The 26,703-nt window shown below is 35.3% G+C and overlaps 1 protein-coding gene across 5 annotated transcripts in view; it reads left to right on the forward strand.

The window, feature by feature from the left end:
* LOC106876558 (uncharacterized) overlaps positions 1-26,703 on the forward strand; it is a 265,778-nt gene that overhangs the window by 171,364 nt on the left and 67,711 nt on the right. For all 5 annotated transcript variants that reach the window (XM_089347610.1, XM_089347611.1, XM_014925155.3 and 2 more), the window contains 2 exons: positions 2,782-2,841; positions 18,801-19,325. In XM_089347610.1, coding sequence (XP_089203736.1) covers positions 2,782-2,841; positions 18,801-19,325 — 585 coding nt within the window. The remainder of the gene's footprint in view (positions 1-2,781; positions 2,842-18,800; positions 19,326-26,703) is intronic.

Here is a 26,703-nt window from a genome sequence, read left to right on the forward strand (position 1 = left end):
CTACGGCAGTGATCACTGTGACATTGGTAGCTGGAGTTAAGGCCACACCACTGCAACAACTACAAACCATCACTATACCACCACCAACACCACTGCTACAACCATCACCTCCACTATTACAACAACCACCTCACTGTCGCCACAGTTGCATCACCACCACCACCAACAACAACAGCCATAGCTATAGTAATGTTACTGCTATTGCTACCACCATCACCAAATCTACCACTGCCTCTGCCACCACCACCACCACCACCACATTAATTGCTACCACAACTACCTCACTTACAACTCTGTCTCCACTGCTACCACTACCACCACCACCACCATCATCACCACCACCATCATCACCACCACCACTGCCACCACTATTAATTGCAGCTACAACACTGTCGTCATCATTGGGTCCCCAGAAAACTATTCCAATTCTTGAAATGAAAGAGTATTGAACCAAATTCAGCTGCTGGCATTACATGTGCACAGCTGCACATATGTGCAACAGTACATGTGTGAGCAGTGGTATGTGCATCAGTACATGTGCAATCGTACGTGTTTGCATGTGCCATGGCATGTGTGTGTGTGCAGCAGTATGTGTGTGTGTGCAGCAGTATGTGTGTATAACAGTATATGTCTCTATATGTGTTTGTTTGTGAGTGTGTGTGTGTGTGTGTGTGTGTGTGTAGCAGTGTATGTCTTTGTGTGCAGTATATATATTTGCATGTGCAATGCTACGTCTGTGTGTGCAAGCAGTGCAGCTGCATCATCGTTTCCTTCACAAGGAAGTATTGTCTCTTTTCCTTCCAACTTTGCTAATAACCTCTACCCCAACACCACCACCACCACCACCTCTTCCCCTGCCACTATCACCACCGTCACCACCACCACCACCACCACCTCCTCCAATGCCACTATCACCACCGTCACCACCACCACCACTGCCACCACCATCACCATTACACCAATCATTACCACCACTTTACTTTCACATTGCTAACACCTCTGCCTTCCACCACTTTGTTCTTCCATCTCTGCTACCACCACCTTACTGTAACCACCACCACCACCACCACCACCATCATCGATGCTACTTGCTTGTATCTCAACATATTCCCCACCACCATCACTCGTATCTCATTTAAAGATGGTAATCTTCTGAGAAATTCTTATGCAATATTGGAATTCCCCCCACACCCACACCCACACCTTCCATCACATCTCTCCCTCCTTCTCTCTCTCTCTCACTACAACTCATTGCCACCGCCAACCTCCTCAACCTGGTGTCGTGGGCACAGTTTGGTGTTGTCTTTAATTCTTTCTGTTAAACGAACCAAATAACAGAACAAAACTTCAGAATTAATTGGAAATTCATACAGCATGATACTGTGTGTGTGTGTGTGTGTATTTGTGTACATGCTACTGTGCTTGCTTGTGAATATATGTATACATGCTAGTGTTTGTATGTCTGTGTACAGGCTAGTGTGTGTATGTCTTGTGTACATGCTAGTTTGTGTGCATGTTAGTGCGTGTGTGTGTGTTTTTGTGTATCTAGTGTGAGTATTTGTGTATGTACTTGTTTGTGTTATATGTTTGTGTGTGTGTGTGTGTGTGTGTGTGTATGTATGTACATGCTAGAGTGAACATATATACACGATGATGTATGTGCATTTGTGTATATGCTAGTATGTGTGTGTGTGTGTATTTGTGTTCCTGATTATGGATGTGTGTGTGTTTTTCTGTACATGATAATATGTGTATGTTTGTGTTCACAATAAGGTGTTTGAATTTCTGTACACGATGTTATCTGTGTGTTGGTGTACACAATAATGTGTATTTCCATGCATGATAATCGAAATGCCTTGTGGTATTTGTTCTAGTTATTTACATTCTGAGTTCAAATCCCACTGTGATCATCCTTTTGAGGTTGATAAAGTACCAGTAAAGTACTGAGGTTTATGATATTGAATAACCCTATGCTGCAAGCAATTTCTGTACAGTATAATGCCTGTGTTTCTCTATGCAATAATGTGCATTTTTGTACATGATAATGTATGTTTTTCTGTATATGATAATGTTTGTGTTTGTGTGTTTTTATAGAGGATAACATGTATATATTTCTGAATGTGATAATGCTGGGTGTTACTGAGCATACATCATCATTGTTTAACATCCGTCTTCCATGCTAGCATACACAATATTTAAATTTCTCTACCTCATAGTGTGTGTTTGTTGTACAGTTTCTCTCATGCAAGCATGGAAAAGTGGACATTAAAATGATGATGATGATGTGTATATTGACAGTCTGTATATGATAATGTGTATATATTGTATAGTTATGATAATCTAATGCTGTGTTGCTAATAGTGTAAATATTGCTATGTTTCCTGTAGCATAGTGGAGTGGTTAGCATAGAATGTATGTCACGTAGTAAATTAGTCCAAGCTTGACTTCTTCAAGTTTTAATTATTCTTTCAAACTATCTTGAATGTTCTAATCATTCAGTACAAATCAATTATCAAGGTTATAGTACAAACGAAGGTTCCTCATTTGAATCTTGCCTGGGGCCTACTGACAGCTGGAAATTGAACTAATCAAAAATTGTGAACATAAATATTGTAAATATACGGTCTAAAGATGATTGTAATAGTGTGGAAAATTATAACCTTGAAGAAAAATATAATTTTGAAATAATTAAAAGATAAAAACTACACAGACACCATGATTATTTAATAACACCTGTGTTGATTACACCTGTGTTAATTACTTTTCTATTCTATTTTGCAGCTAATCAATTCAACGGTGAATATCTGGACCAGGTCAACAATCAGAACTACCACACAGATGGTGAGAATATTGCTGTTGTTGTTTAGTTGTAGCCAATCAGCTCTGCATGAGTTCATTTATGATACTGGAAGTGTTTATTGCAATGTTTAACAATGTTTAGGCAGAAATCTATTGAGTTTAGCTACCAAGACTTCAGAAGTTGCTTCAAGTTGACTTTGGATCAAGTGATGTGAGGCATGGATGAAGTGACGCTGCATGAGTCAGTGCTACCTGGACAGAAAACGAAGTTTGATCAGTCCTGGTTAGGTTGCTAGAGTGAGTGTGTTTGATGTGTCCAGTTGCATTGCAATATGGCATTGGAGAAAATTGTTATCCAAGTTGATGTCATTCTGTCTTCATAATGTCAACCATTCTGTTTATACTGTCAACCATTCTGTTTATACTGTCAACTATTGTTTGCATATTATTAACTGATCCGTCTTCACACTGTTAACCATTCAGTCTAAAGATCCAGTCTTGAAATATGTGTTTCCACCTGAAATATAATAGAATTTATTGAAAAGAAATTTTGTTTTTGCATTGAGTAGGATGAGTGATTACACAAATGTTATCTGATGGAGATTTAGGTATTACATTGAGTAATGTGATTTTACTGAAAAAAAATTTAGCTGGAACATTAAGTGCAATTATTATATAGACATCTACTGAGAGAGAAATTTAGAATGTTAAATATGTCATACATCTATCTGATTTCTGTCAGTCTATTTTTTTAACAGTGATTGTTGAATTGTCTTGAGTATAGTGGAGAAGTGCTACAGTACGGTCAAGGAGTGAAGTGTTGTAGGAGAACATGTTGTTTATCCTCAGGTCATCTCTGGAATACAGTGCTGTGGTCATTGCAATAAGGCAATCAGGAATCCATTGTATTGTGTGATGTAGAGTTGTTTGAAGCATAATGTAGTGGTAGTGATATGTAGAGTGTAGTATATGGCTATGATGTCATTGTATTTTATATGTGGGGAAGTGAGCTGTCTTAAACACATATAGACAAACTTAGTCAGACACACACGTCTAGATATGTAAAATATTACAATATACCAATAAATGTTACTGATGCCATAAGAATTTATAAATCTTGAGAGAATGTGTAATATTTCTGTTTTGGAACATTGAAGCTTGAAGCAGATAATGTTATAAATATTAGTGTGTAAATATTAGGTTTAAAAAGTCTTTGAATAGAAAAAGTGAAAGGCTTTTTTAAACCCAATATTTACTTGCTGTTATTTATTGCTTTATCTACTTCAAGTTTCACTGTTCCAAAAATAAAAAAAAAAACATTTATACTAATAGATGTTTTAATGTGGAAGAGTATATAACTGATATAACTTAGTTAGGTGTGCCTAGTCAGTTGCAAATTGTAGTGTTGCAACTATTTCTAATTAGTCCTTGATAGCCCTGATCAAACAGACTTATGATCAAAGACATTTCAACCATGACCACCTCCTCCTTTTGTATATTTACCTATATTATGCAATGTGCTTTTCTTTTTTATTTTTTTAAGATAGTAGAGTATGATTTAAGAAGGATTTGTCTTACTACTTTTAGTAGATAGGGTGTCCATGTAAAAGCTGCCTCAGTGTGGCTGAAAACCCGTCTGGCCCTCACAACCCCTGAGATCTTTCACAATAAAGCCTTTTTGTACTGTATAGAAATATCATCATTATCATCATCATCATCGTTTAACGTCCGCTTTCCATGCTAGCATGGGTTGGACGATTTGACTGAGGACTGGTGAAACCGGATGGCAACACCAGGCTCCAATCTGATTTGGCAGAGTTTCTACAGCTGGATGCCCTTCCTAATGCCAAATAGTGTGCAATAATTAAAATATTTCTGCATGCAATAGTACAAGTGATAAGATCACAATAAATCATCTACCAAGGGGTATTAAAGTGTAGGTTTATCTTTACCAAATAAGCAAAATTAATTTAATTTAGAAAATAAGAAATGTCAGAAAAGATATGCAATTGAAGCTATGTAGATTTGAATATCAATGAAATGTACTGAAGTGTAAACTTTTGCTCTCAGAAATTCAGATAATAGAAATGTCATACTTTTATAAGAGTGCTTCAACCAAATTAACGATTGTCGGCAATACGTTTTTAATTAAGAAGGCCTTGGATAATAACTTTTGTTTAAAATCCTGATATTTGTCATGTTCATGTGTGGGATGTTTGGCAACAGATTCCTGTTAACACTGGATCTGTGCCATTATGTACACATGAATATTAAAATGTTTTATGTAAGAATCTTTATTGAATGTATTGTAGTTTGGATAGGAAAGTTTGTCTTTCCTATCCTAGCACTATAGCATAGAGTTTGGTAACAGAATGCACTGAATCTTCTCTGTCAGATATTAATATCTTACTTATAATATATCCTGGTTTCTTTTGTCAAATTACATCTTTGCAAATCAGTTTCATTACTTTACTGTTACTTGTACTAATAGTGTATGTGAGCTTATATTATTATAATACTATACTATAGTACCCTGTCCTGTGATGGACCAGTAACCTGTCTATAGGGGTGTGTGTGTTTGTGAAATATATACACTACAGAATCTGGGTAACCAACCTTAAGAGGCTATGGCTTAGGAAGGATCTTTGATCCATTTTTTGATAATACTCTGTAGCAACCTATAGTATTATATAAGCATATAATGTCATATGGATCCATAATATTGTACAGTAGCCTATAACTAATATGTGATCCTATATAATGTTGTTTTATAATATTAAGAATATCACACAGAATTATATAACACTGGCCTGATAATATCCAGAATATCATATTGGTTTATGTCATACTGATCTGCAATTTCCAGAGTGGGCACAATCATGACTAGGTGGTTAAGAAGTTTGCTTTCCAGTTATGTAATCCTGAGTTCAATCTTGTTGCATGTCATTTTAACATAGAAATGGGTTGACCTAAATTTAGTAAGTAAAATTGAGTAGATGGAAACTATGCAAAAGCCCATTCAATATCCTGCAGCTGTAATTCAAAAGTTTAGCCTTGTCATTTATTATGTCATGCTGATTCTGCTTTGAGGATTACATTAAGTACAAGAATCTATGGAATATTTTGTGGAATATTTGGCCACTTATTCTATAATTCAATGAATAAGTAGTTCCATTGATTGAATGCCTGGAATATTGAGTACTTAAGTTTGAAGTCTGGTACTTATTCTATCAATATATTTTTGCCAAATCACTAATTTATGTGGACATAAACCAATTCCAGTTGTGAAGCAGTGAGAGGCTCTCTCTCTCTCTCTCTCTCTCTCTCTCTCTCTCTCTCTCTCTCTCTCTCTCTCTCTCTCTCTGTGTCTCTCATTCTCCCTTTTTCTCACTCACACACGCACATACCCACATACACATACATATACTACATGGTATACAAGTTGAATTTTTCAGATCAGAATTTACAACCAAAAAAGATAGGTTAACATATATACCATAATAACTTTGGAGGACCAAAAATCCTATGTGGAATACTGCAGGATTTGGAAAGATGGTGACTGTGTTTAAATGTTTACACTACACACTATGTTGACTTGTATGCCAGAAAATATGGTACAAATATCATTAAAATCTTGAAACCACAAGATAATGGATGATTAATTCAAAACAATGTGAATGAATAAACATTACATTTGACAGAGTAATCTGCATGCTAAAGGGTTAATGGGTTTGTGTACAGTTTCCACTTAATCAAATTCTATTAACAAGGCATTGGTCAACACAATACTGTAATAGAAGTCATGTAGCCAAGGTTTACACTGTAGAACTGAATCCAGAGCCGCTTGCTGTGAAGCAAACTTCTTAATTACATGGCTGTACCTGCACCCATTTGGAGAATGTAATCAGTGTTTATAGTCTATTAAGTAACAAGTGAAAGAAATGAGTTTCTATTTCAGTCTATTCAGATATAAATCAATGTAAATACCTTGTGATAATGTAAAAGAATGATAACTCCATAATAGGATGTATTTCAATTGAATATAGCCATTCAATAAATAGGAGTTGATGAAATGACTACCAGATTAAATATTGTGGTTGTTATAATTAACTAAAATACTGAAAGGTAATACCATAGCATGGCCACAGTACAATGACTGAATCCAGTAAAGCAATAAAGGAATAACTGAGTCAATACCCTGGGATATTGTTACCTTCAAACATTGTGGACTATACCTAAATATGACCATTTTTTTTTAGAGACTCATTCATCAACACACTACAACCACAATCTCATTAATGTACTGTAGCTACCATTTCACTTGTATCTTCGCCCACTACTACAACTCCCTCTTCTTCCCTGATCTGTGAAGTTGCATATTACTTCCACCCATGCCCACTTCATATCTCCTTGAGCCAATGACCACCTATTGGTTCAATAGGTGGTCATTTGACCTGCTAGAAATAGAAAACAAATTTCCCTCAGATCACATGCTACCATTTTTTTAAAAGGATTCTTTAGATAATATGATTCTGGTTCCTTGCATATTAGTAAAAGATGGGATGGTCATGGCTGGAATTCTGCTGATTGCAGATTGACTCAGAGTTGATAAGAGACTAAATAACTTCACATCCCTTTCTTATTCATACTGTGACCCTATCCCAATACATATCTTGCATTAACTCATTAGTATTTAGATTACTCTGTCAAATGTAATGCTTATTTGTTCACATTGTTTTGGATTAATCATGCATTATCTCATAGGTTCAAGGTTTTGATGTAGTGAATGTTTATTTTTAGAATAATATTATAGGGTAGGTGTGAGAGGCCAAATTTGGCTGTCTTGAACACAAAACAGGTAGAATATTTGGACTGGATAGAGCTGGTTTAAATACTAAAGGCTTAAATACTAGGCAAATCCTTCTGTCTCAAATGAGCACTCCCCTTGAACTCACAACTCAGCCCACACATTTTTCTCTACAGAAGTTCAAGTTGACATCTGAATCATTGACCTCAACCAATGTGGGAAGATGTGAAAAGGTCATTGGTGTTTCTATACCACCACCACTTCTACCTCCTCCTGTCAATCTCCATTTAAATGACATTTCAATCAGTATACAATGTATAACAAATATGGCAGTGGCAGAAATAAATAATTACTGTAAAAAGTAATGAAAGCTCTAAATCAGCCATGATTGATTTTCAGCAGTTGATGTGAATGGGCTCAAGGTTGAGTCTTCATCTGACCTTTCCGTTTGCACACCAATGCAACATGACTATGGTGCCTGATCAAAATTCTCTGAAGACCCAGTAATGCCAATGTACATACATACTGAAAAAAAAATCCTGTGAAGAGGTTTATACAAAAAGAAAATAAATAAATAATATACTGATTTATATATTTCAGTCACTTTCATTGGTGCAAGCATGGCTGTATGGTTAAGAAGCATGCTTTGCAACCACATGGTTTCAAGTTCTATCCCATTGCAGTATATTGGACAAATACCTTCTACTATTGTACTGAGTCAATAGTATATATCTACTCACTATATATATATATATATATATATATATATGTATGTATGTATATAATGGGCTTCCACATTGTTTGTGTGTGTGTGATACATGCATGCCTTTCTCTTTGTCACCCCACCTCACCTCCTGACAACCAGTGTTGGTTTGTTTACATATCCATAACCTAGCAGTTTAACAAAGGAGACCAATGTAATAAGTACCAGACTTTAAAAAATAAGTATTGGGGTCAATTTGTTTGACTAAACCTTTCAGAGCAGTACCCTAGCATGGTCACTATCCAGTGGCTGAAACAAGTATAAAGAAGAAGAATGTGTATATATATATATATATATATATATATATATATATATATATATATATATAATCTTTTATTCTTTTACTTGTTTCAGTCATTTGACTGCGGCCATGCTAGAGCACCACCTTGAAGAATTTTAGTTGAGCGAATCAACCCCAGGACTTATTTCTTTAGCTTAGTACTTATTCTATTGGTCTCTTTTGCCAAACTGCTACGTTATGGGGGACGTAAACACACCAGCACTGGTTGTCTAGTGGTGATGGGGGGCAAACACAAATACAAAGACACATGAGCGTGATTGTTGCCAGTGCCGCTGGACTGGCTCTTGTGCGAGTGGCACATAAAATACACCATTTTGAGTGTGGCCGTTGCCAGTACCGCCTGACTGGCCCTCGTGCCGGTGGCACGTAAAAGCACCCACTACACTCTCGGAGTGGTTGGCATTAGGAAGGGCATCCAGCTGTAGAAACTCTGCCAAATCAGATTGGAGCCTGGTATAGCCATCTGGTTTCACTAGTCCTCAGTCAAATCGTCCAACCCATGCTAGCATGGAAAGTGGACGTTAAACGACAATGATGATGATGATGATATATATGCACACACACATATATATATATATATCACATGAAATATAGCGTGATACCAAAACGTAAGCGGGCAAGACATTTAAAATCACCGAAAAGGAACATTATTAAACAGGTACCGGTTTCAAATTTAACAATCTTACCGACTGTCTATTTCTCTTCAGCCTGATTTGTAATAGAACCATAATCATAATAATAATATATTAACCCTTACCGAGTTCTCATACTGGATATATGCGACGCAGTAAATATTCTCTGCAGACATATTCCTGGAATTAGTGCGCCAAAACGAAGACTTTTGAATTTTACCATTAAGTTGTAATTAGCAGAACCATATACACGCGCACCTATGGCGGTGGGCAACTTTGTATGGGGTTCTGATGATTATGGTTCCATTACAAATCAGGCTGAAGAGAAATAGACAGTCGGTAAGATTGTTAAATTTGAAACCGGTACCTGTTTAATAATGTTCCTTTTCGGTGATTTTAAATGTCTTGCCTGCTTACGTATTGGTATCACGCTATATTTCATGTTGAGAACAATTTAGGTCTTTTTAGACGCAAGATGTGATCTATTTCTAGCACATTAAATGTCCACGTTAGTGGTCAACGTCATATATAAAAATGTACTTTAATCCCCAGAGATTGCAGATACTGTTTCTGAATCTCTTTGATTCTTTAAATGTGCTAGCTTCCTGGTAATTAATCGATATTAATTAATATATGATTTTTTGCCATTTTTTAATAATAATATATATATATATATATAGATAGATATAGATATACATACATACATACATACAATGAATTTCTTTCAGTTTCGATCTACCAAATCCACTCACAAAGCTTTAGTCGGCCCAAGGCTATAGTACCCAAGGTGCCACACAGTGGGACTGAACCTGGAACCATGTGGTTGGGAAGCACACTTCTTATCACACAGCTACGCCTGCATCTATACACACACTCACACATAATTATCTCTATGGAGGATATACCAGTGTATATGGTGTTGAATAATGAGTGTGTGTGTGTGTATATATATATATATATATATATATATATATATATATATATATATATATATATATGTCTCCTTCATTGGACACAAAACTCAGCTTGCGAAGACCTATTGGGGTAAGCGAAATCATGATGGCACCTGTGCCCAGCGTCACCTTTCTGGCACTTGTGCAGGCAGCATGTGTAAGGACTTTTGAGCGAGATCGTTGCCAGTGCCCCTGGACTGGCTCTCGTGCGGGTAGCACATAAAATACACCATTTTGAGCGTGGCCGTTGCCAGTATTGCCTGACTGGCCTTCGTGCTGGTGACACATAAAAGCACCCACTACACTTTCGAAGTGGTTGGCATTAGGAAGGGCATCCAGCTGTAGAAACTCTGCCAAATCAGATTGGAGCCTGGTATAGCCATCTGGTTTCACCAGTCCTCAGTCAAATCGTCCAACCCATGCTAGCATGGAAAGCAGACGTTAAACAATGATGATGTTGATGATGATGATATATATTCACTCTTTATTGGCCTTTTCTGTTGTCTTTGAGCTCTCTCCTTCCTTCTGACTCACAATTTATCTCTAATAGTTATTGCAGTACTAGATGTTATTAATTGAGCTAGAATTATTACTGTCCAATTATGTGTTCTCTGTTCCTACTATATAAATGTAATTGTTTTTTGAGATCTCTTAACCATTATTGAAATGTTTAAAGTTCAAAAATTTACATATTTTATACTTGCTTTATTCATTAGCTTGTGACCATGCTGGGGGACGACCTTTAGGGTTGAGTTAATTATATCAAACCAAACACTGTAATTTGTTACATCAGTCTTTGAAAGATGAAATGCAACCTGAACTCTGAACTCAAGGAAATGTAATCAAGTACTATTATTTTGTCCAATGTCCTTCAGTGAGTAAACGCATAAGTGAATATAAAAGTAAACAGAATAGCAAGTATGGAAATAAACAAAGTTGTAAGCATGGAAAGAATCTACAGTAAATGCATAGGTAAACATCATAGTAAATGTGGAAGTTAACACTGTAATAAGCACAGTAGTAAACAGTATTAAACATGGAAAGAAACATGAAAGTGAATATTGAAGTAAACACATTAATAAACATGGAAGTAAGCACAACAATAAACACAGTAAGCAAAATAGTAAAGTTGTTGTTGTTGGCACTCCGTCACTTACGACGTCGAGGGTTCCAGTTGATCCGATCAACGGAACAGACAGCTCGTGAAATTAACGTGCAAGTGGCTGAGCACTCCACAGACACGTGTACCCTTAACGTAGTTCTCGGGGATATTCAGCGTGACAAGGCTGGCCCTTTGAAATACAGCTAGAACAGAAACAGGAAAAAAGAGTGAGAAGAAGTTGTGGTGAAAGAGTACAGCAGGGTTTGCCACAATCCTCTGCAGGAGCCATGTGGAGCTTTAGGTGTTTTCACTCAATAAATACTCACAATGCCCGGTCTGGGAATCAAAACCGCGATCCTACGACCGTGAGTCCACTGCCCTAACCACTGGGCCATTGCGCCTCCACAGTAAACACAGTAATAAACACTAGAAGCACAGAAGTAAACAATTGCCACTTTATAGAGATGTTTTGCAGTATTAATGTTATGAACTGGATAGGTTTCAGTAGAAAGTTTAAAAGTTTGTTTTTACTTTGAATTCTTTAATTCAGCTGATCCATTTATTTAATCCACTTAAATTGAGATTCTTTTCACTTTTCTTTTACTCCTAAATTCATTCAAATCTTATTACTCCATAGACACCATCCTGCTGTATTCCCAGTCTTCCACCACCAATTCCTAAATGGTTTACTCACTGAAAAACAGTGAAGCCTAAATTAAAGAAAATTAGTTTCATTTGAATTTTTAATCCTTCCCAGGGTACACTAGGAGATAAATCTGACAGCAGCTGTGTATCTTCCCTTTGTTTTCCTACCACCACTAAATCTACCTCTTCCCCTCTAAACTATCAAATTGTGTACCACCCCTACTAAAGCTCATCTTATATACTCACCCACCTCTTTACATCCTTACTGTGCCTTACCTTTATTCAGCTTCACTATCATAGATTAAATAATTTTACAAAACCATTCTCCTTAATTTCAATCTTCTGGAGTATTAGTAAGTAATCTGTTAATAATATGCAGTAATACTATATATACAGTTGAAAATAGTGCACTGATTATTATAAAGGAGTTATATATCTCAGAGAGAGGAAGAGAGGATGAACATTTTGGTTGATGTATTTATGTTAAATTGAATAATATACTAAATTTGATAAGAATTTGAGGAAGAAGAAAGGAGAAACTTTTCCTGCTTGTCACATTACCAAAAAATGTTGAAGCTTGTAGCTTAGTACCATACTGTCCAACATTTACCAAAAATTATAATATTGCAGATAGTGCACAAATTTTAAGAGACAGTCAACTCTCTATACATCTTGACCAACTGATATATGTAAGAGCTTCATCAACAAAAAATACAATTGTACCACGAAAAAACAGTAACATTAAGCAACATAATATAATTTGCCTTTTTTCTCCTGAATATAGTAAGAGAGTGGAGGCGCAATGGCCCAGTGGTTAGGGTAGCGGACTTGCGGTCATAGGATCGCAGTTTTGATTCCCAGACTGGGCGTTGTGAGTGTTTTTTGAGCAAAAACACCTAAAGCTCCACAAGGCTCTGGCAGAGGATGGTGGCGAACCCTGCTGTACTCTTTCACCACAACTTTCTCTCACTCTTACTTCCTGTTTCTGTTGTGCCTGTAATTCAAAGGACCAGCCTTATCACTCTGTGTCGCCACTTGCACATTAATTTCATGAGCAGGCTGTTCCGTTGATCGGATCAACTGGAACCCTCGTCGTCATAAGCAACAGAGTGCCAACAACAATAGTAAGAGAAGCCATTCATGTCAAATATACACTGTAATCATTATAACCATAACCCCATACATGTCCTTTTTGCACATAGTTATAAACCCATCCAAATCACACCTACTACTTTAACTGTGTAGTCATAGACCCATTCATGTCAGAAATACAACCTTCACTCATTCAGTCATAAAGTATTAGCGATAGCATCTTTGCCCAGGTTGTTGTATAACTACAATAGAGTAACTGAGTAATATTATATAAAAATTGAGACAATATAGATAAATGTGAGATAGATTCTTAATACATGGTGGTAGATAAATCATGGGAATATGGTGGTTTGTGTCTAAATGGGGAGTAGTTAGAGGTTTTGTCTGAAGAAGAAGTAGCTACTAAATTGTTTCCACAAAGAGTAGTGATTATGTATCTCTTATGTTTATCCAAACTAGTTGCAATGATAGGGAAGGAGCCTCTGTTTTTTGGGTAGGAATGAGGATATTTTTCATACCTGGAGTAAAGTACAAGAGTACAAAAACTTGTAGGTGTGAGGCCCATATGCCCTACAGTCATAGGTTGTTATTCACTTGGAACAAAAATGAACATTTAATTTGACAAATTCATGGGTATGTAACATATTAGATTACTGTTTTGATCTGAAGGGTGAGGGTGCATGGCCAAGCAGTTTGGGTGTTATACTGACAATTGCAAGATCATAGTTTCAATTCCTGAACCAGGTGGTGCATTGGGCTCTTGAGCAAAACACTTCATTTCATGTTGCTCCAGTCCACTCAGCTGTAAATTTGTAACCCTGCAATAGGGTGGTGTCTCGTGCAGGGAGAATATTGCAGTTTCAGTCACTTAAATACCATGGAAACTAGACAACCAATCTTTTGAGTCCTAGGACTTGAGACAGTAATGTAATGATTGGTCTTAAGGATTAAACTGCTCTTTTATCCAGTGAATTTTTAGAAACTTCATTAGTGAGTGATGACAAATTTATATATGGCTGAAAGATTTCTCTATTAGCTTTAAATAGAATTTCTATTTCCTGTAAATCATATCTTGCCATTTTAAAAATGAAAAGGATACTTCAGATAATGTAGTCGTAGATGCTTCTAAAAAGATGAGACGGTCATGGCTGGACTACCTTTGATCAGGATCTGCTCGACCAGGATTGACGTGGGATTACGCAACAGCAACCAGGTTTGTCTAAACAAGAGTTTCATCTAAAAAGAAAATGACAGCAGGTTTTAATTAATTAAGGAGGGGCCAGCAACTTTATTTCGGTAAATTAATCTTTTAACTCTTGACAGATCACAGAACATACGTTGAACTGTTATTAGAAGAAATTTTGATTTTTCATTCAACATTGTTGATGTTCTTCATTTCCTGTTTATTTAAAATAAAATTCATTAAAATAATAATGATGATGATGATGATGATGATGGTGGTAGTGGTAATTTGTGATTAATAATGATGATAATAATAATAATAATAATAATAATAATAATGATAATGATAGTAATTAGGAAAAGAAAGAGGTGAAGGAGAAACTGAAATACATTAGATTTTACTGGAACTTTCTACTGTTGCTGCCAAATACTGTTGAAAGTTGTCAGTAAACAGCTGCAAAAAGTGTCACAATAGTTTAGGAAAAAAAAAACAACAACAAAAACACATGACAAATCAAAACACAACAGCAGTATTATTAACATGATTAAAAAATTGTTATCAAAGGGAGAAATATTAAATACAGAATGATGGGATGGTTGTTGGTGCTGGTGCTTGTGGTGGAGTTGGTTAACATTGGTGGGGTGTGATGGGGAAATATTGAATAAGATTTTTCTCGCTGATAAGGGTTTCTTAGCTTCAACTGTTGACTTCTGATGGAGAGTCTATTTATCACAAGAAATATTGTCAGGTCATCTTTATCAGTTCATAAATTATCTAATTTACAAAATATTTGGGCATGATCTTCTCAATAACAAATGATTTCATCATCAAACAATAATAAATAATAAAAAAAAATTTCATCTTTGAAACAACAAACAATGTTTTCCTCATTGTTGCAGATGGAATATTGGAGCCCCTTAATACAAATATCTGTATTTGGCAGAATATTACGAGGGCCCTTAATACAAATAAATGAATTTAGCAGAATATTGAGGCCCTTTGATATAAATATATATATTTGACAGAACATTGTAGGTCCCTGAATAAAAATATCTGTATCTGACAGAATGTTTAGCTCCTTTAATACAAATAAATAAGTGTCTGTGTCTGTGTCTGTGACAGAATATTTTGAAGCTCCTTAATATAAATAGCTATTGTTGACAAAAATTTTTAATACAAATACATATCGTGACAGAATATTGAGACAATGTCTAAATTTATGAGATGTATTATTGCTGCTGGAGTAATAGCGTAATAATATGCTTCATCATATCATCTATCAACATCTTTGTCCTTATCTTCATGTCTGCCTTCCATGCAGGCATGAATTTTAATTGGTCCTCTTAATCACACTCAGTTCTTCACTGTTATTGCTCACTTCGATGGATTGGTGGACCACATCTTGCTCATCCTTTACATTTTTCGGCATAGATTCCACATCTGGATACTTTTCCTAACACCAACCATTTTATAGAGTGTATTGGATACACTTTATCATACCAACACTAGAGTATTTTATCATGGCACAACACATATCAATAATTGACACTCCATTGGTTACAGCAACAAGGATTCCACTTGATCTGATCAACAGAACAATCTACTCATGAAATTAACATGCAAGTGGTGGAGCACTCCACAAACCTGTGTACACTGAAAATATAGTTCTCAAGGAGATTTGGTGTGACACAGGTATGACAAAGCTGGCTCTTTGAAATACAGGTACTACTTATTTTTGCCAGCTGAGTGGACTGGAGGAATGTGAAATAAAGTGTCTTGCTCAAGGATATCAGGAATTAAACTCACAACCTTATGATTATGAGCTGAATACCCTCACCACTAAGCAACACACATAAACTCAGTACATGTGTGTGTGTGTGTGCACCACCCAGCCCTAGCTCGTGTTCAGTTTAAAACTTGTAAGATTAGTGGTGCAGTGGGAATTAAAAAAACAGGCAATGCTTAGATGATTTACAGATGGATGTAATTCTGGAGAGATTATGTCAAAGGATTGGATGACAAATAACTGATACTATTGATATGGAACTGATAATCTACTTTTCATACACAAACACACATGCATATAAACACATACACTCATTGAGTATTTTACCCCATTTTCAAAATTTATACAGAACGATTATCAACTTTTGTATTGTAAAACAACAGGTGTTATACAGGTGTTACCAACAATATTGTACTATCACTGTCGCTAGGTATCACTAGTGTGACCTAGCAATAGGTATCACTAGTAATATTCTAATCCTAACAGCAGGTATCACTTGTTATGCTATAACACAACAACAGATATCACTAGCTGCATAGTAGCCTAACAACAGGTGACACTAATTATTAGGTTAATATACAACTAGTGACTAGTGTTAGGTTGCAATACAACTAATGACACCTGTTGTTAGGCTACAGTACTACTCGTGATACTTGTTGTTTTATAATACAAAGTATATATAATTGTTCGGAGGCGTGACTGTGTGGTAAGGAACTTGCTTACCAACCACATGGTTCTGGGTTCAGTCCTACTGCATGGCACCTTGGGCAAGTGTCTTCTACTATAGCCTTGGGCCAACCAAAGTCTTGTGAGTGGATTTGGTAGACAGAAACTGAAAGAAGCCTGTTGTATATATGTATATATTTATGTGTGTGAGTCTGTGACTGTGTTTGTCCCCCCCCCCCACCATCGCTTGACAACCTATGTTGGTGTGTTTACATCCACATTACTTCGCAGTTTGGCAAAAAAGACTGATAGAATAAGTACTAGGCTTACAAAGAATAAGTCCTGATGTTGATTTCTTCGACTGAAACTTTTCAAGGCAGTGCTGCAGCATGGCCACGGTCAAATGACTGAAACAAGTAAAAGAAAAGAAAAAAGAAAACTTTGAAAATGTAAAAAAAAACCCCAGTTAATATGCATATCTGTATATATATAGATATATACGAATGTATGTGTGCTTGTAAAAAGTTGATCATCAATTTCATGTTATCAATATCAGTTTCATATTAAAATGTGAAGTAGACTCTGTGTGTATGTGTGTGTGTGCATGTATTGAAGAGATTGCAAGATATTAAGAAATTAGAAATTAGAGGTCAAATGTTTACATAAATAATACTGACATTTTCTGTGGCCCGTTAATTTAGTTCACACCTCTGTACTGGTGGTATTTTATTATTTTCATGGTAGCTATAGAATGCTGACAGTATTGTTTGTTATTTCTGTTTCAGTGCATAATGCTGATGGTAGTTTATTATTTTTGTGATTACTGTAGAATGCTGGCAGTGTTTCAGTGATGACAGCTGCTGTATTTCTAAAATTCTTTCATCTATTATTGGAATTTCTCCAAGGTGGTATGGCTGGAAACTAAAGGAGAGAGAGAGACCTTTTGGAGACAAATGAATTAAAGACCACCATTTCAGCTTCTCTTATCTCACATATTGACACATCAAGTCACAGACTTTCTATTCCACTACAGTTGTTATATTAGATCTTCAGGGATGACTCATACTTTCTCTTATAATGTTGCAGAAGCAAGTCCTAGGAGAATCTAAATCTTTGGTGGCTGTTAAGCACAAGTCATTTCTGATTCAGCAGACTTATGAGACATTACATTCCAGAAATGACCATCCAGTCTGTTTTGGAGGCTACAAATTGGTAGAGTTGTTGGATAGAATGTCTTCTGGTATTTATCCCGGTTCTCTGCGTTCTGATTTCAATCCCATCTAGATCAACTTTGTCCTTCATCTTTTCAGGATTGCTACAATGTTTTTTTCTTCTCTCTGGAAGAAATCAGATGTAGTTGAACCTAGAGAGGATAGACTCTGCTAGGTTTAAATGCTCAAGATAATGCAATATCTTGACTCCTCTGGAATTTGAAGGTTGAAACCACAGTAAGGGTTGCATTATCTAATTGTCTTTTCTTTATTTAATATGGTATGGTAGGGTGTGATTTGAAGAAGATAAAGTGGTGGCAATTTTTAGCAAGTTGGTGGACTATGAAGTCAGGTTCATGGTTTGAGCATAGACATATCAATGTTCTATTCAATTACTTCCTAGTGATTAGAAGTCTTGTGTCTATCTTAGAAAGATATTTTTCCAAGTCAAAATAAAGAGAAAAATTATTCTCCATGTAGTCACTTAATTTGCTAAAAGTAATTAACATATCTTTCTCAAATAACACTCTCTTGTCTAGGGAAATGGACACATTCAATAATGTATTTCTGGATACACCATTCCTGTAAAAGAGACAAAATGGTCATTGCTAGACTACCTTTGGAATTATGCATCTACACAATCAAAACTAACTCGGGGCAAAACAACAATAATAAATATATTTTGCCTTGATTTACTCTTACTAAATAAATTGTAGAATGTCTGAACATATTAACTTGCCAATACATCAAATACGGTAGGTTATCTTTATAGCAATATAATAATACCAGTTTATTGTGAATTCCTTGAAAACACTTTTGTTACTAGTAATATATTCAAATTTATTCATATTTGATTTCAGGTACAGTAATTCCAAAACACATTCATAAAACACATTCCAGTCACTTAAAACTACTGAAACTAAAAAGTTCAGATTTTAAAGACCCCACATCATGGCATAACCCTACTATTCTAGATAACGACAGGAATAGCAACCAAGCTTGGATCAGACCTAACCTGCAGTCAAATATAGAACAAGTGGCGAAAACAAACTCTCAACAGAGAACACTGCATTTACAAGGGAACGAGGATCAGATTAAAACAGTAGGCAGTTCATATAAACAACGGCAGCCTGAAAGCAAGAACCCTTTAAAGCTGTTTGATGGAGATTGGTCACAAAACAAGAATCACCACAGCGCATATATACTAAGTATTCATAGAAATAACAATGAAATCGGTAAAGAGATTCTGCATCCATACAGATCTGGAGACTCAAGTGTGAGTACCCAGAAACAGAATGTTACTTCGAAAAACCCCAGTGCTGAAAAACATAAACAGAAAGTTGATGAATCAGGATATATTCCAATGCATGATATTTACTTCATCGGTAAGTCCTGTTTAATTTGCTTTATTTTTTTTTTACCACTCATACTTCAAACTCTATTCGCTCACATTCTAATCTCTAGTCACTTACTCACCATTGTTTAGCCATTCATACACCAATCACTAGCCAACTACATTCCCACTTCCAGCCACTCATACTCCAACCTCTTGCCACTCATACTCTAACCTTTAGCCACTCACTCACCAATATACTTCAACCTTTATCTCACAGGACATACTGTCTTGTTACTATTATATATTCTACCACTACTACTACATCCTCTGCTCCTCAAAATTAGTTACATATCATCCACATTTGCCCAAGGTATCATGCAATGGGACTGAAACCATGGTTGAGAAGTAAGCTTCTGAATCACACAGCCACACCTGCAATTTACAATTGCTATATTCATCATATTCAGAAAAGTTATTCACTTGCATGCTAATAATTGAAAATATATGAATTTAAAGCATTATACAACCCATTCAGTCATAAAAAGTATATATGTGGTTGTATTTAGGAAGAAAAAGCAAATATTCATTCAAATATTGATTACAAAGAACAAAGCAAAAAGATAAACAAGCAAACTAAAATACAGAAAAAAGAAATTAATAATTGTGATGGAAATGTTGTCAGTTGATTTGTATAGGTGAATGCAAAGCTTTTTATTTTATTTTTTTAACACTTTAAAACCAGAATCCAGATTTTGGTTCTTCCATCGTTGTTCACTGTAGAAAGTGCTTCATAAATCTCTTTCATTGTTGGCAGTGAATCGTTGTGATTTAGTCAACAATATACTTGTAGTGTTCACCTGTTTAATCAATAAGGTTATCTATCTCTAATAGTTACATTCACTAATAACTTACTGATTCAGACACTTTCTATATAGCTTACTTTCAAAAGCATCCTTCATTTTTTTTTTTTCTTTCCTATTTTCTTAATATTATTTCAGTGTTGTTTTATATTTTGTATTTTGCTACTCCACTATTTGAATTCTGTAAAAGATTTCAACCCACCACACTACCTACTTTCACCCATCACTTTATAATCAGTCATTTTTACTTCATCTATGTGTTTTCTGCTTGAATGTGACTGAGATAGACAGTACTTAGAACATTCAAACAGTTTCCATATAAACAGCACCTCGCTTTGTAAATCCTTTATACATGTCATTCAAAATCTTATTCTTCTCTTTACTGTTTTATATTGAAAATGTGAGGAGAAATAAATGAAAACAAGATGAACAAAAAAAAAAAAAGAAAAAAAGAAATCACCCAAAACAGCAATGATTGATGGTAGCAGCACATTATTGAACACTATTATAGCATCATTCTAAAATCACTTACCTCCCATCTAATCAAGACCAGCAGACACATTCATACACACTCAAATACACAGGCACCTACATACATACATACATACATACATACATACATACACACACACACACACATACATACATACATACATACACACACACACATACATACATACATACATACATACCTGCATGCATGCATGCATGCATGCACTTACGTAAACAGTGGGTAAATTGTACTTCATATTACTGTCTCTAGGCTAGAGAGAACTAAGTACAGATTAATTGTAGAATGATAGAGTATTCTGGAATTTGGAAAGCCCAATGCTTCACAGTGACCTATGATTTTATCCCTCATTATGACCTGTGGTTTCATTCTTGATGGGAACATCATTATCGTCATCATACATCCCGTTTCCATACTGGCTTTGGTCCTTAGAGTCTGAGTCAGCACTTGTGCAGAGTTACTGCCTTCCATGACAGTTCAGAAGATCACATCTTATTCATAAGTTTCATGTTTGGTTTTGTTTGCCTTTCCTATCACCAACCTTTTATGCAGAGCATGCTGGGTATACTTTATCATGACTCCAGCACTAGAGAGGTTGTAAGTTCTTGATAAGACTATGGGATCTTTGCTTGTTGGCTAACGATAGTACGCTTCTTGATGTGATCATTCACTCAAAGCAGCATGAAAAAGAAGGAAAGTGAATGAAAGTGAGAGCTGTAGCCAAAGAAAGATCCTGGTTGGGTGGGTGAAGAGAGTAAGAGTTTGACAGCATAGAGAGGGTGATTGAGTTGAAATGGTGATAGATGGAGAGAAAGAGTGATGAATATTGGGAGTGAACACTGATGGATGCTGATAACAGTTGGCCCAGGTGAAAAAGGGTGATGGTAGAGTATATCAAATACAAGCAGTATTTGTAATCTTTTATTCATAGGCCTCACAAAGAGGGAAGGAGTGAGAATGGTAAGGATGAAAGAAAAGAGTAGAGGAAGAATGAAATATGAGTTGACTCAGAACCACCCCTCATTACACAGACAACAGAAGAGAGAATGTTAGAGAGATGAGAGGGTCAGACATGAGAGAGCCTTATTTTTCATCAGCTGGATAGTATAATGAATGGAAAAGAGGATGAGCAGTGAAAACATGAGTGATGAAGAGAGGAGTCTTAGAGAGGTGAGAGAGTGACATAGGAGAGTGATGTAGAAATGACAGTGACCATGTGTGTCTGTGTGTATGTAAGCAGTGCTCTAGCATGGTTATATATGTAAACAAATAAAAGAATATATTTTGCAGTTGTATTTGTTTGATAAGTGACTTGATCTAAGGTTGTTATTAAAAACGCACACACACACCGTGTAAAAGACACACATACATACAGCTATATTCACTTTCATTGTCTCAGTAGTATTACATGTTAAACGCATCAAAAAATATTGTCATACATTTAAGACCTGATCACTGATACAATTCCATTGTATGTCACGCAACAGAATTGTGTTAGCTACCAGATCATTGAGGTACACCAAAATATTTGAACATTTTATAGTATACAATACTATCAAAATATCAAATAGAAATTTATCTAATAGTGTATAACTCTTATCTTTTACTTGTTTCAGTCGCTGGACTGCAGCCATATAGTGATACCACCTTGGAGGGTTTAGTCAAACAAAACCCCAGTACTTACTTTAAGTCTGTTCCGTATTCTGTCTCTCTTTTGCAGAACTGTTAAGTTACAGGGACATAAACAAACCAACACTTGTTGTCAAGTGGAATGAGGAAGAAGTACAATGACACGCAGATATTTATATAGACAACAAGCTTCCATTTATATTCCATTGACCAAATTCTCTCACAAAGCATAGGTTGGCCTAGGGCTTTAATAGATGATACTTGCCCAAGGTGCTGTGTGTGGAGGTACTTTTTAAATGTTCTATATATGCACTAATTCCTTGCATTATGGCAGGGTTGTGTGCCTGAAAGCTTTGTTGTAACATAAAATTCTTTCACACTAAGCTATTTTCTCTTAGATTTCCATGTTACAAATTGAGATGTGTTTCTTCTGAATTTTTTAAGAAGATATAGGAAATAGTATGACTACTTTTATGTCTGAAAATAATGATTTTTAACTGTAAACAGCACAGTATACATACAAACATTTCCATAGAAATGCATTTGGGGAATAAATGAGAATAAACTTTTATCTTTCACTTGAATGCTCACCATGTTTATCAGCACATTACATCCAGTTTGATTGTTGAACCACACACTTTCATACAGAGCATCACATCTGATCTGTGGAAAACAGCATCTGGGCAGTGGAGTATAGCTGCTTCAGCACTTCACCCAATTTTGTCTTTGTTGTCATGCATTGTTTCCACTGTAAGCGTTGCAATATGGTTGAAATATCCTCCCACATCAAACCTTGGTAAAACAACAAGTTTAATGTCCAACATTATCCTTTACGTAATTCTTATAGCGTTAACAAGAAATCTACATAAAGGTGGTGATAAACAAGAAATTATAACTGCCACAGCAATAAACAAGAAATCCACACAGTGATAGCAATAGAGAAGAAATCCTCACAGTCACAGCTAAAACAAGAAACCTGTGCAGTGCGGCATTACTTGGTGCAGGCAAGGCTGTGTAGTTAAGACGTTCTGCTTTCCAACTATGTGGTTTCAGGTTCAGTCCCACTTTGTAGTTCTTTGGGAAAGTATCTTTTACTATAGCCCAAAATCTTTGTGAGTGGATTTGGTAGACAGAAACTGAAATAACCCCATCATAGATGTGTATGTGTGTGTGTACATACGTATGTATTTATGTATGCATACATGTATGTGTTTGTGTGTGTGCATGCGCACCTATGAATTGTGTGTGTACATACATATGTATTTATATATATATGTGAAAGACTGGAAATGAAAGACATTGTTTGCGTGACAGTGAGAACTCCATTACAATTACTGGATGATGTCAAGGCAAGGTGACACAAAAATCCATGCACACACACATGCACATATACAAATACATATACAAATACATATATAAATATATATATATGTATTTGTATATGTATTTGTATATGTGCATGTGTGTGTGCATGGATTTTTGTGTCACCTTGCCTTGACATCATCCAGTAATTGTAATGGAGTTCTCACTGTCACGCAAACAATGTCTTTCATTTCCAGTCTTTCACAGAAAGGTATCTGATTTTGGGGAAATATCACCTTGCTTGGTAACAGGAGGAACATCAGTCCATAGTAAACTAGTAAATCTGCTTCAGCAAATTCTATCTGATTAAAACAAACATAGAAAAGTTGTACATTAAAATGATGATGTTGATATCTGCATACATACATACAAATCTGTAAAACTTTCCAGAATTAAAGATCGTTTGCCAACATATCATGGCAGTCCTGGTTTAGGATGAATGTTGCTGTAATTTAGCCCCAGGAGACATAGTCTCTAGCTGGCTATATGACATGATCTGTGTCCTTATATTTTCAAACAACAGAATCTAGCACCCCCACTCAGCTCAAAGCAATATCTGTGTATCGTAATTTCTGGGTTATTTCCCTTCATCAGCACAGAATAATTGTTCGGCTATAGGTGGCGCTGCCAAATTCCCGTTCAAAATATATACTTTTCAAAGTGACAACTAGTCACTGATCTTATAAATTAGGAAATTACTATTTTTAAATCTCACAACGAGAGATATTCAGCAACAGTACTTTGGAGTAAAGATTGTTTGCCAACATAACATGTCTCTAGCCGAACAATTATTCTGTGCTGATGAAGAGAAATAACCCGGAAATTGTGATATGCAGATATTGTTTTGAGCTGAGTGGGGGTGCTAGATTCCCTTGTTCAAAAATCTGACACAGATCGTGTCGTATAGCCAGCTGTAGACAATGTCTCCTGGGGCTAAATTACAGCAACATTCATCCTAAACCAGGACTGCCATGTTGTGTTGGCAAACAATCTTTACTCCAAAGTACTGCTGTTGAATATCTCTTGTTGTGAGATTTAAATATAGTAATTTTCTAACTTTCCAGAAGTTTATCATTTAAGTACATATGAGCATGTCTAGACATGCAACTATATGGATGAGAATACATACAAAACATACAAATCTGCACATATAAATACATACATACATACATAATACATACATACATACATACATACATACATACATACCAAATACCCTGTTGATGATGTTGAGATTCCGATGAAGAAGCCTTGGATCTAGGTTAGAAACCAGCTCATCCATTGGCTATAAGTCTTGAAATAAAACTGAATAATGACATACATACATGTCCATGCATGTATGTATATATGCATGCGTGCATGCATGCATATCAAAATAGTACTAAAACAGCAGTTATTTCTATAAACCCTTGAACATTTCAACAATAATCACTCGACCCATCAATCACCAATAATATAGGTACTATATGGTCATTCAGGCCATAAGAGGTAGTAGCTAAATTTCTCTTAAATCCCTAAAATTACACCATATTGGATATTGTAATCCATATACACCTTGCTTAATTAAAGAAGCTGAGATGGTCATGGTTGGAACATTTGATCATACATCTGCTTCATCAGAGCTGAACCCTCCTATGACCAAATACTCGATTCTCATATCAACAAACGTTGACTCCTCCTATCACCAAACACAGGAACTAAAACCTAATTTCGAATTGTCTCCCTTGCCATTGTTTGGTCTAGTGAATCAATGTTTACCAATGTTTACCCCACCTCAGTACATGTGCAATCTCAATTAATTAAAGCAATTATACTCACCACATTAGGTATGTTAACACTTCATTATATATGTAATTAAAATTATCGTTGCTTTCTTTCCTTTTTCATGTTTTCTCTTTTCTTTCTCTCTCTTTTGTTTTATTGTCTCTCTTTCTCTCTATTCTTCCCTCTCACTCAGTTTTCTCTATCTTCTCTCTCACTCTCTGCCTCTCCTCTTTCTGCTATCTTCTTTTCTTTTCTTACTCTCTCTTCTCTCCTTGTCATTCTTCTTACTCTACACCTACTCATCTTTTTCTTCTACACTCCTTAACTGTTGTAGTGGTGGTGGAGGTAGCCTTGGGGCTGTAGTATGGTGGTGGTAGTGGGTTTCTATGGTAGTGGTTGGTGTTTTTCACTAAAGATAATAGAAGTAGTTGACAGATGCATCATTGTTGGTGATGAGGGTGTGTTCCTTGCTCTGGGATTCTTTGATGTTGCTCGCTTGTAGTAATGCAGACCTGAAGAAACCACCACCATCATCATTAAATCCATTACTACTACTGCTGCTACTACTACTACTACTACTACTATTAATAATAATAATAATAACAATAATAATAATCCTTTCTGCTGCAGGCACAAGGCCTGAAATTTTGGGGGAGGGGGGGGCTAAGTTGATTACATCGACCCCCAGCAGATGAGTGGTACTTAATTTATTGACCCCGAAAAGATGAAAGGCAAAGTTGACTTCAGTGGCATTTGAACTCAGAACAGAGCGATGGGCCGAAATGCTGCTAACAATTCTGCCAGCTCACTGCCTCAATAATAATAATAATAATAATAATAATAATAATAATAATAATAATAATAATAATAATAATAATAATAATAATAATAATAATAATAATAATAATAATAATAATAATAATAATAATAATAATAATAATAATAATAATAATAATAATAATAATAATAATAATAATAATAATAATAATAATAATAATAATAATAATAATAATAATAATAATAATAATAATAATAATAATAATAATAATAATAATAATAATAATAATAATAATAATAATAATAATAATAATAATAATAATAATAATAATAATAATAATAATAATAATAATAATAATAATAATAATAATAATAATAATAATAATAATAATAATAATAATAATAATAATAATAATAATAATAATAATAATAATAATAATAATAATAATAATAATAATAATAATAATAATAATGATGATGATGAGGAAGATGATTTCTTTTATGTGCCACGAGGTCTCAAAACA

The sequence above is a fragment of the Octopus bimaculoides genome, chromosome 2 (assembly GCF_046866305.1).
Source record: "Octopus bimaculoides isolate indiv1 chromosome 2, ASM4686630v1, whole genome shotgun sequence".
Lineage (NCBI taxonomy): Eukaryota > Metazoa > Mollusca > Cephalopoda > Octopoda > Octopodidae > Octopus > Octopus bimaculoides.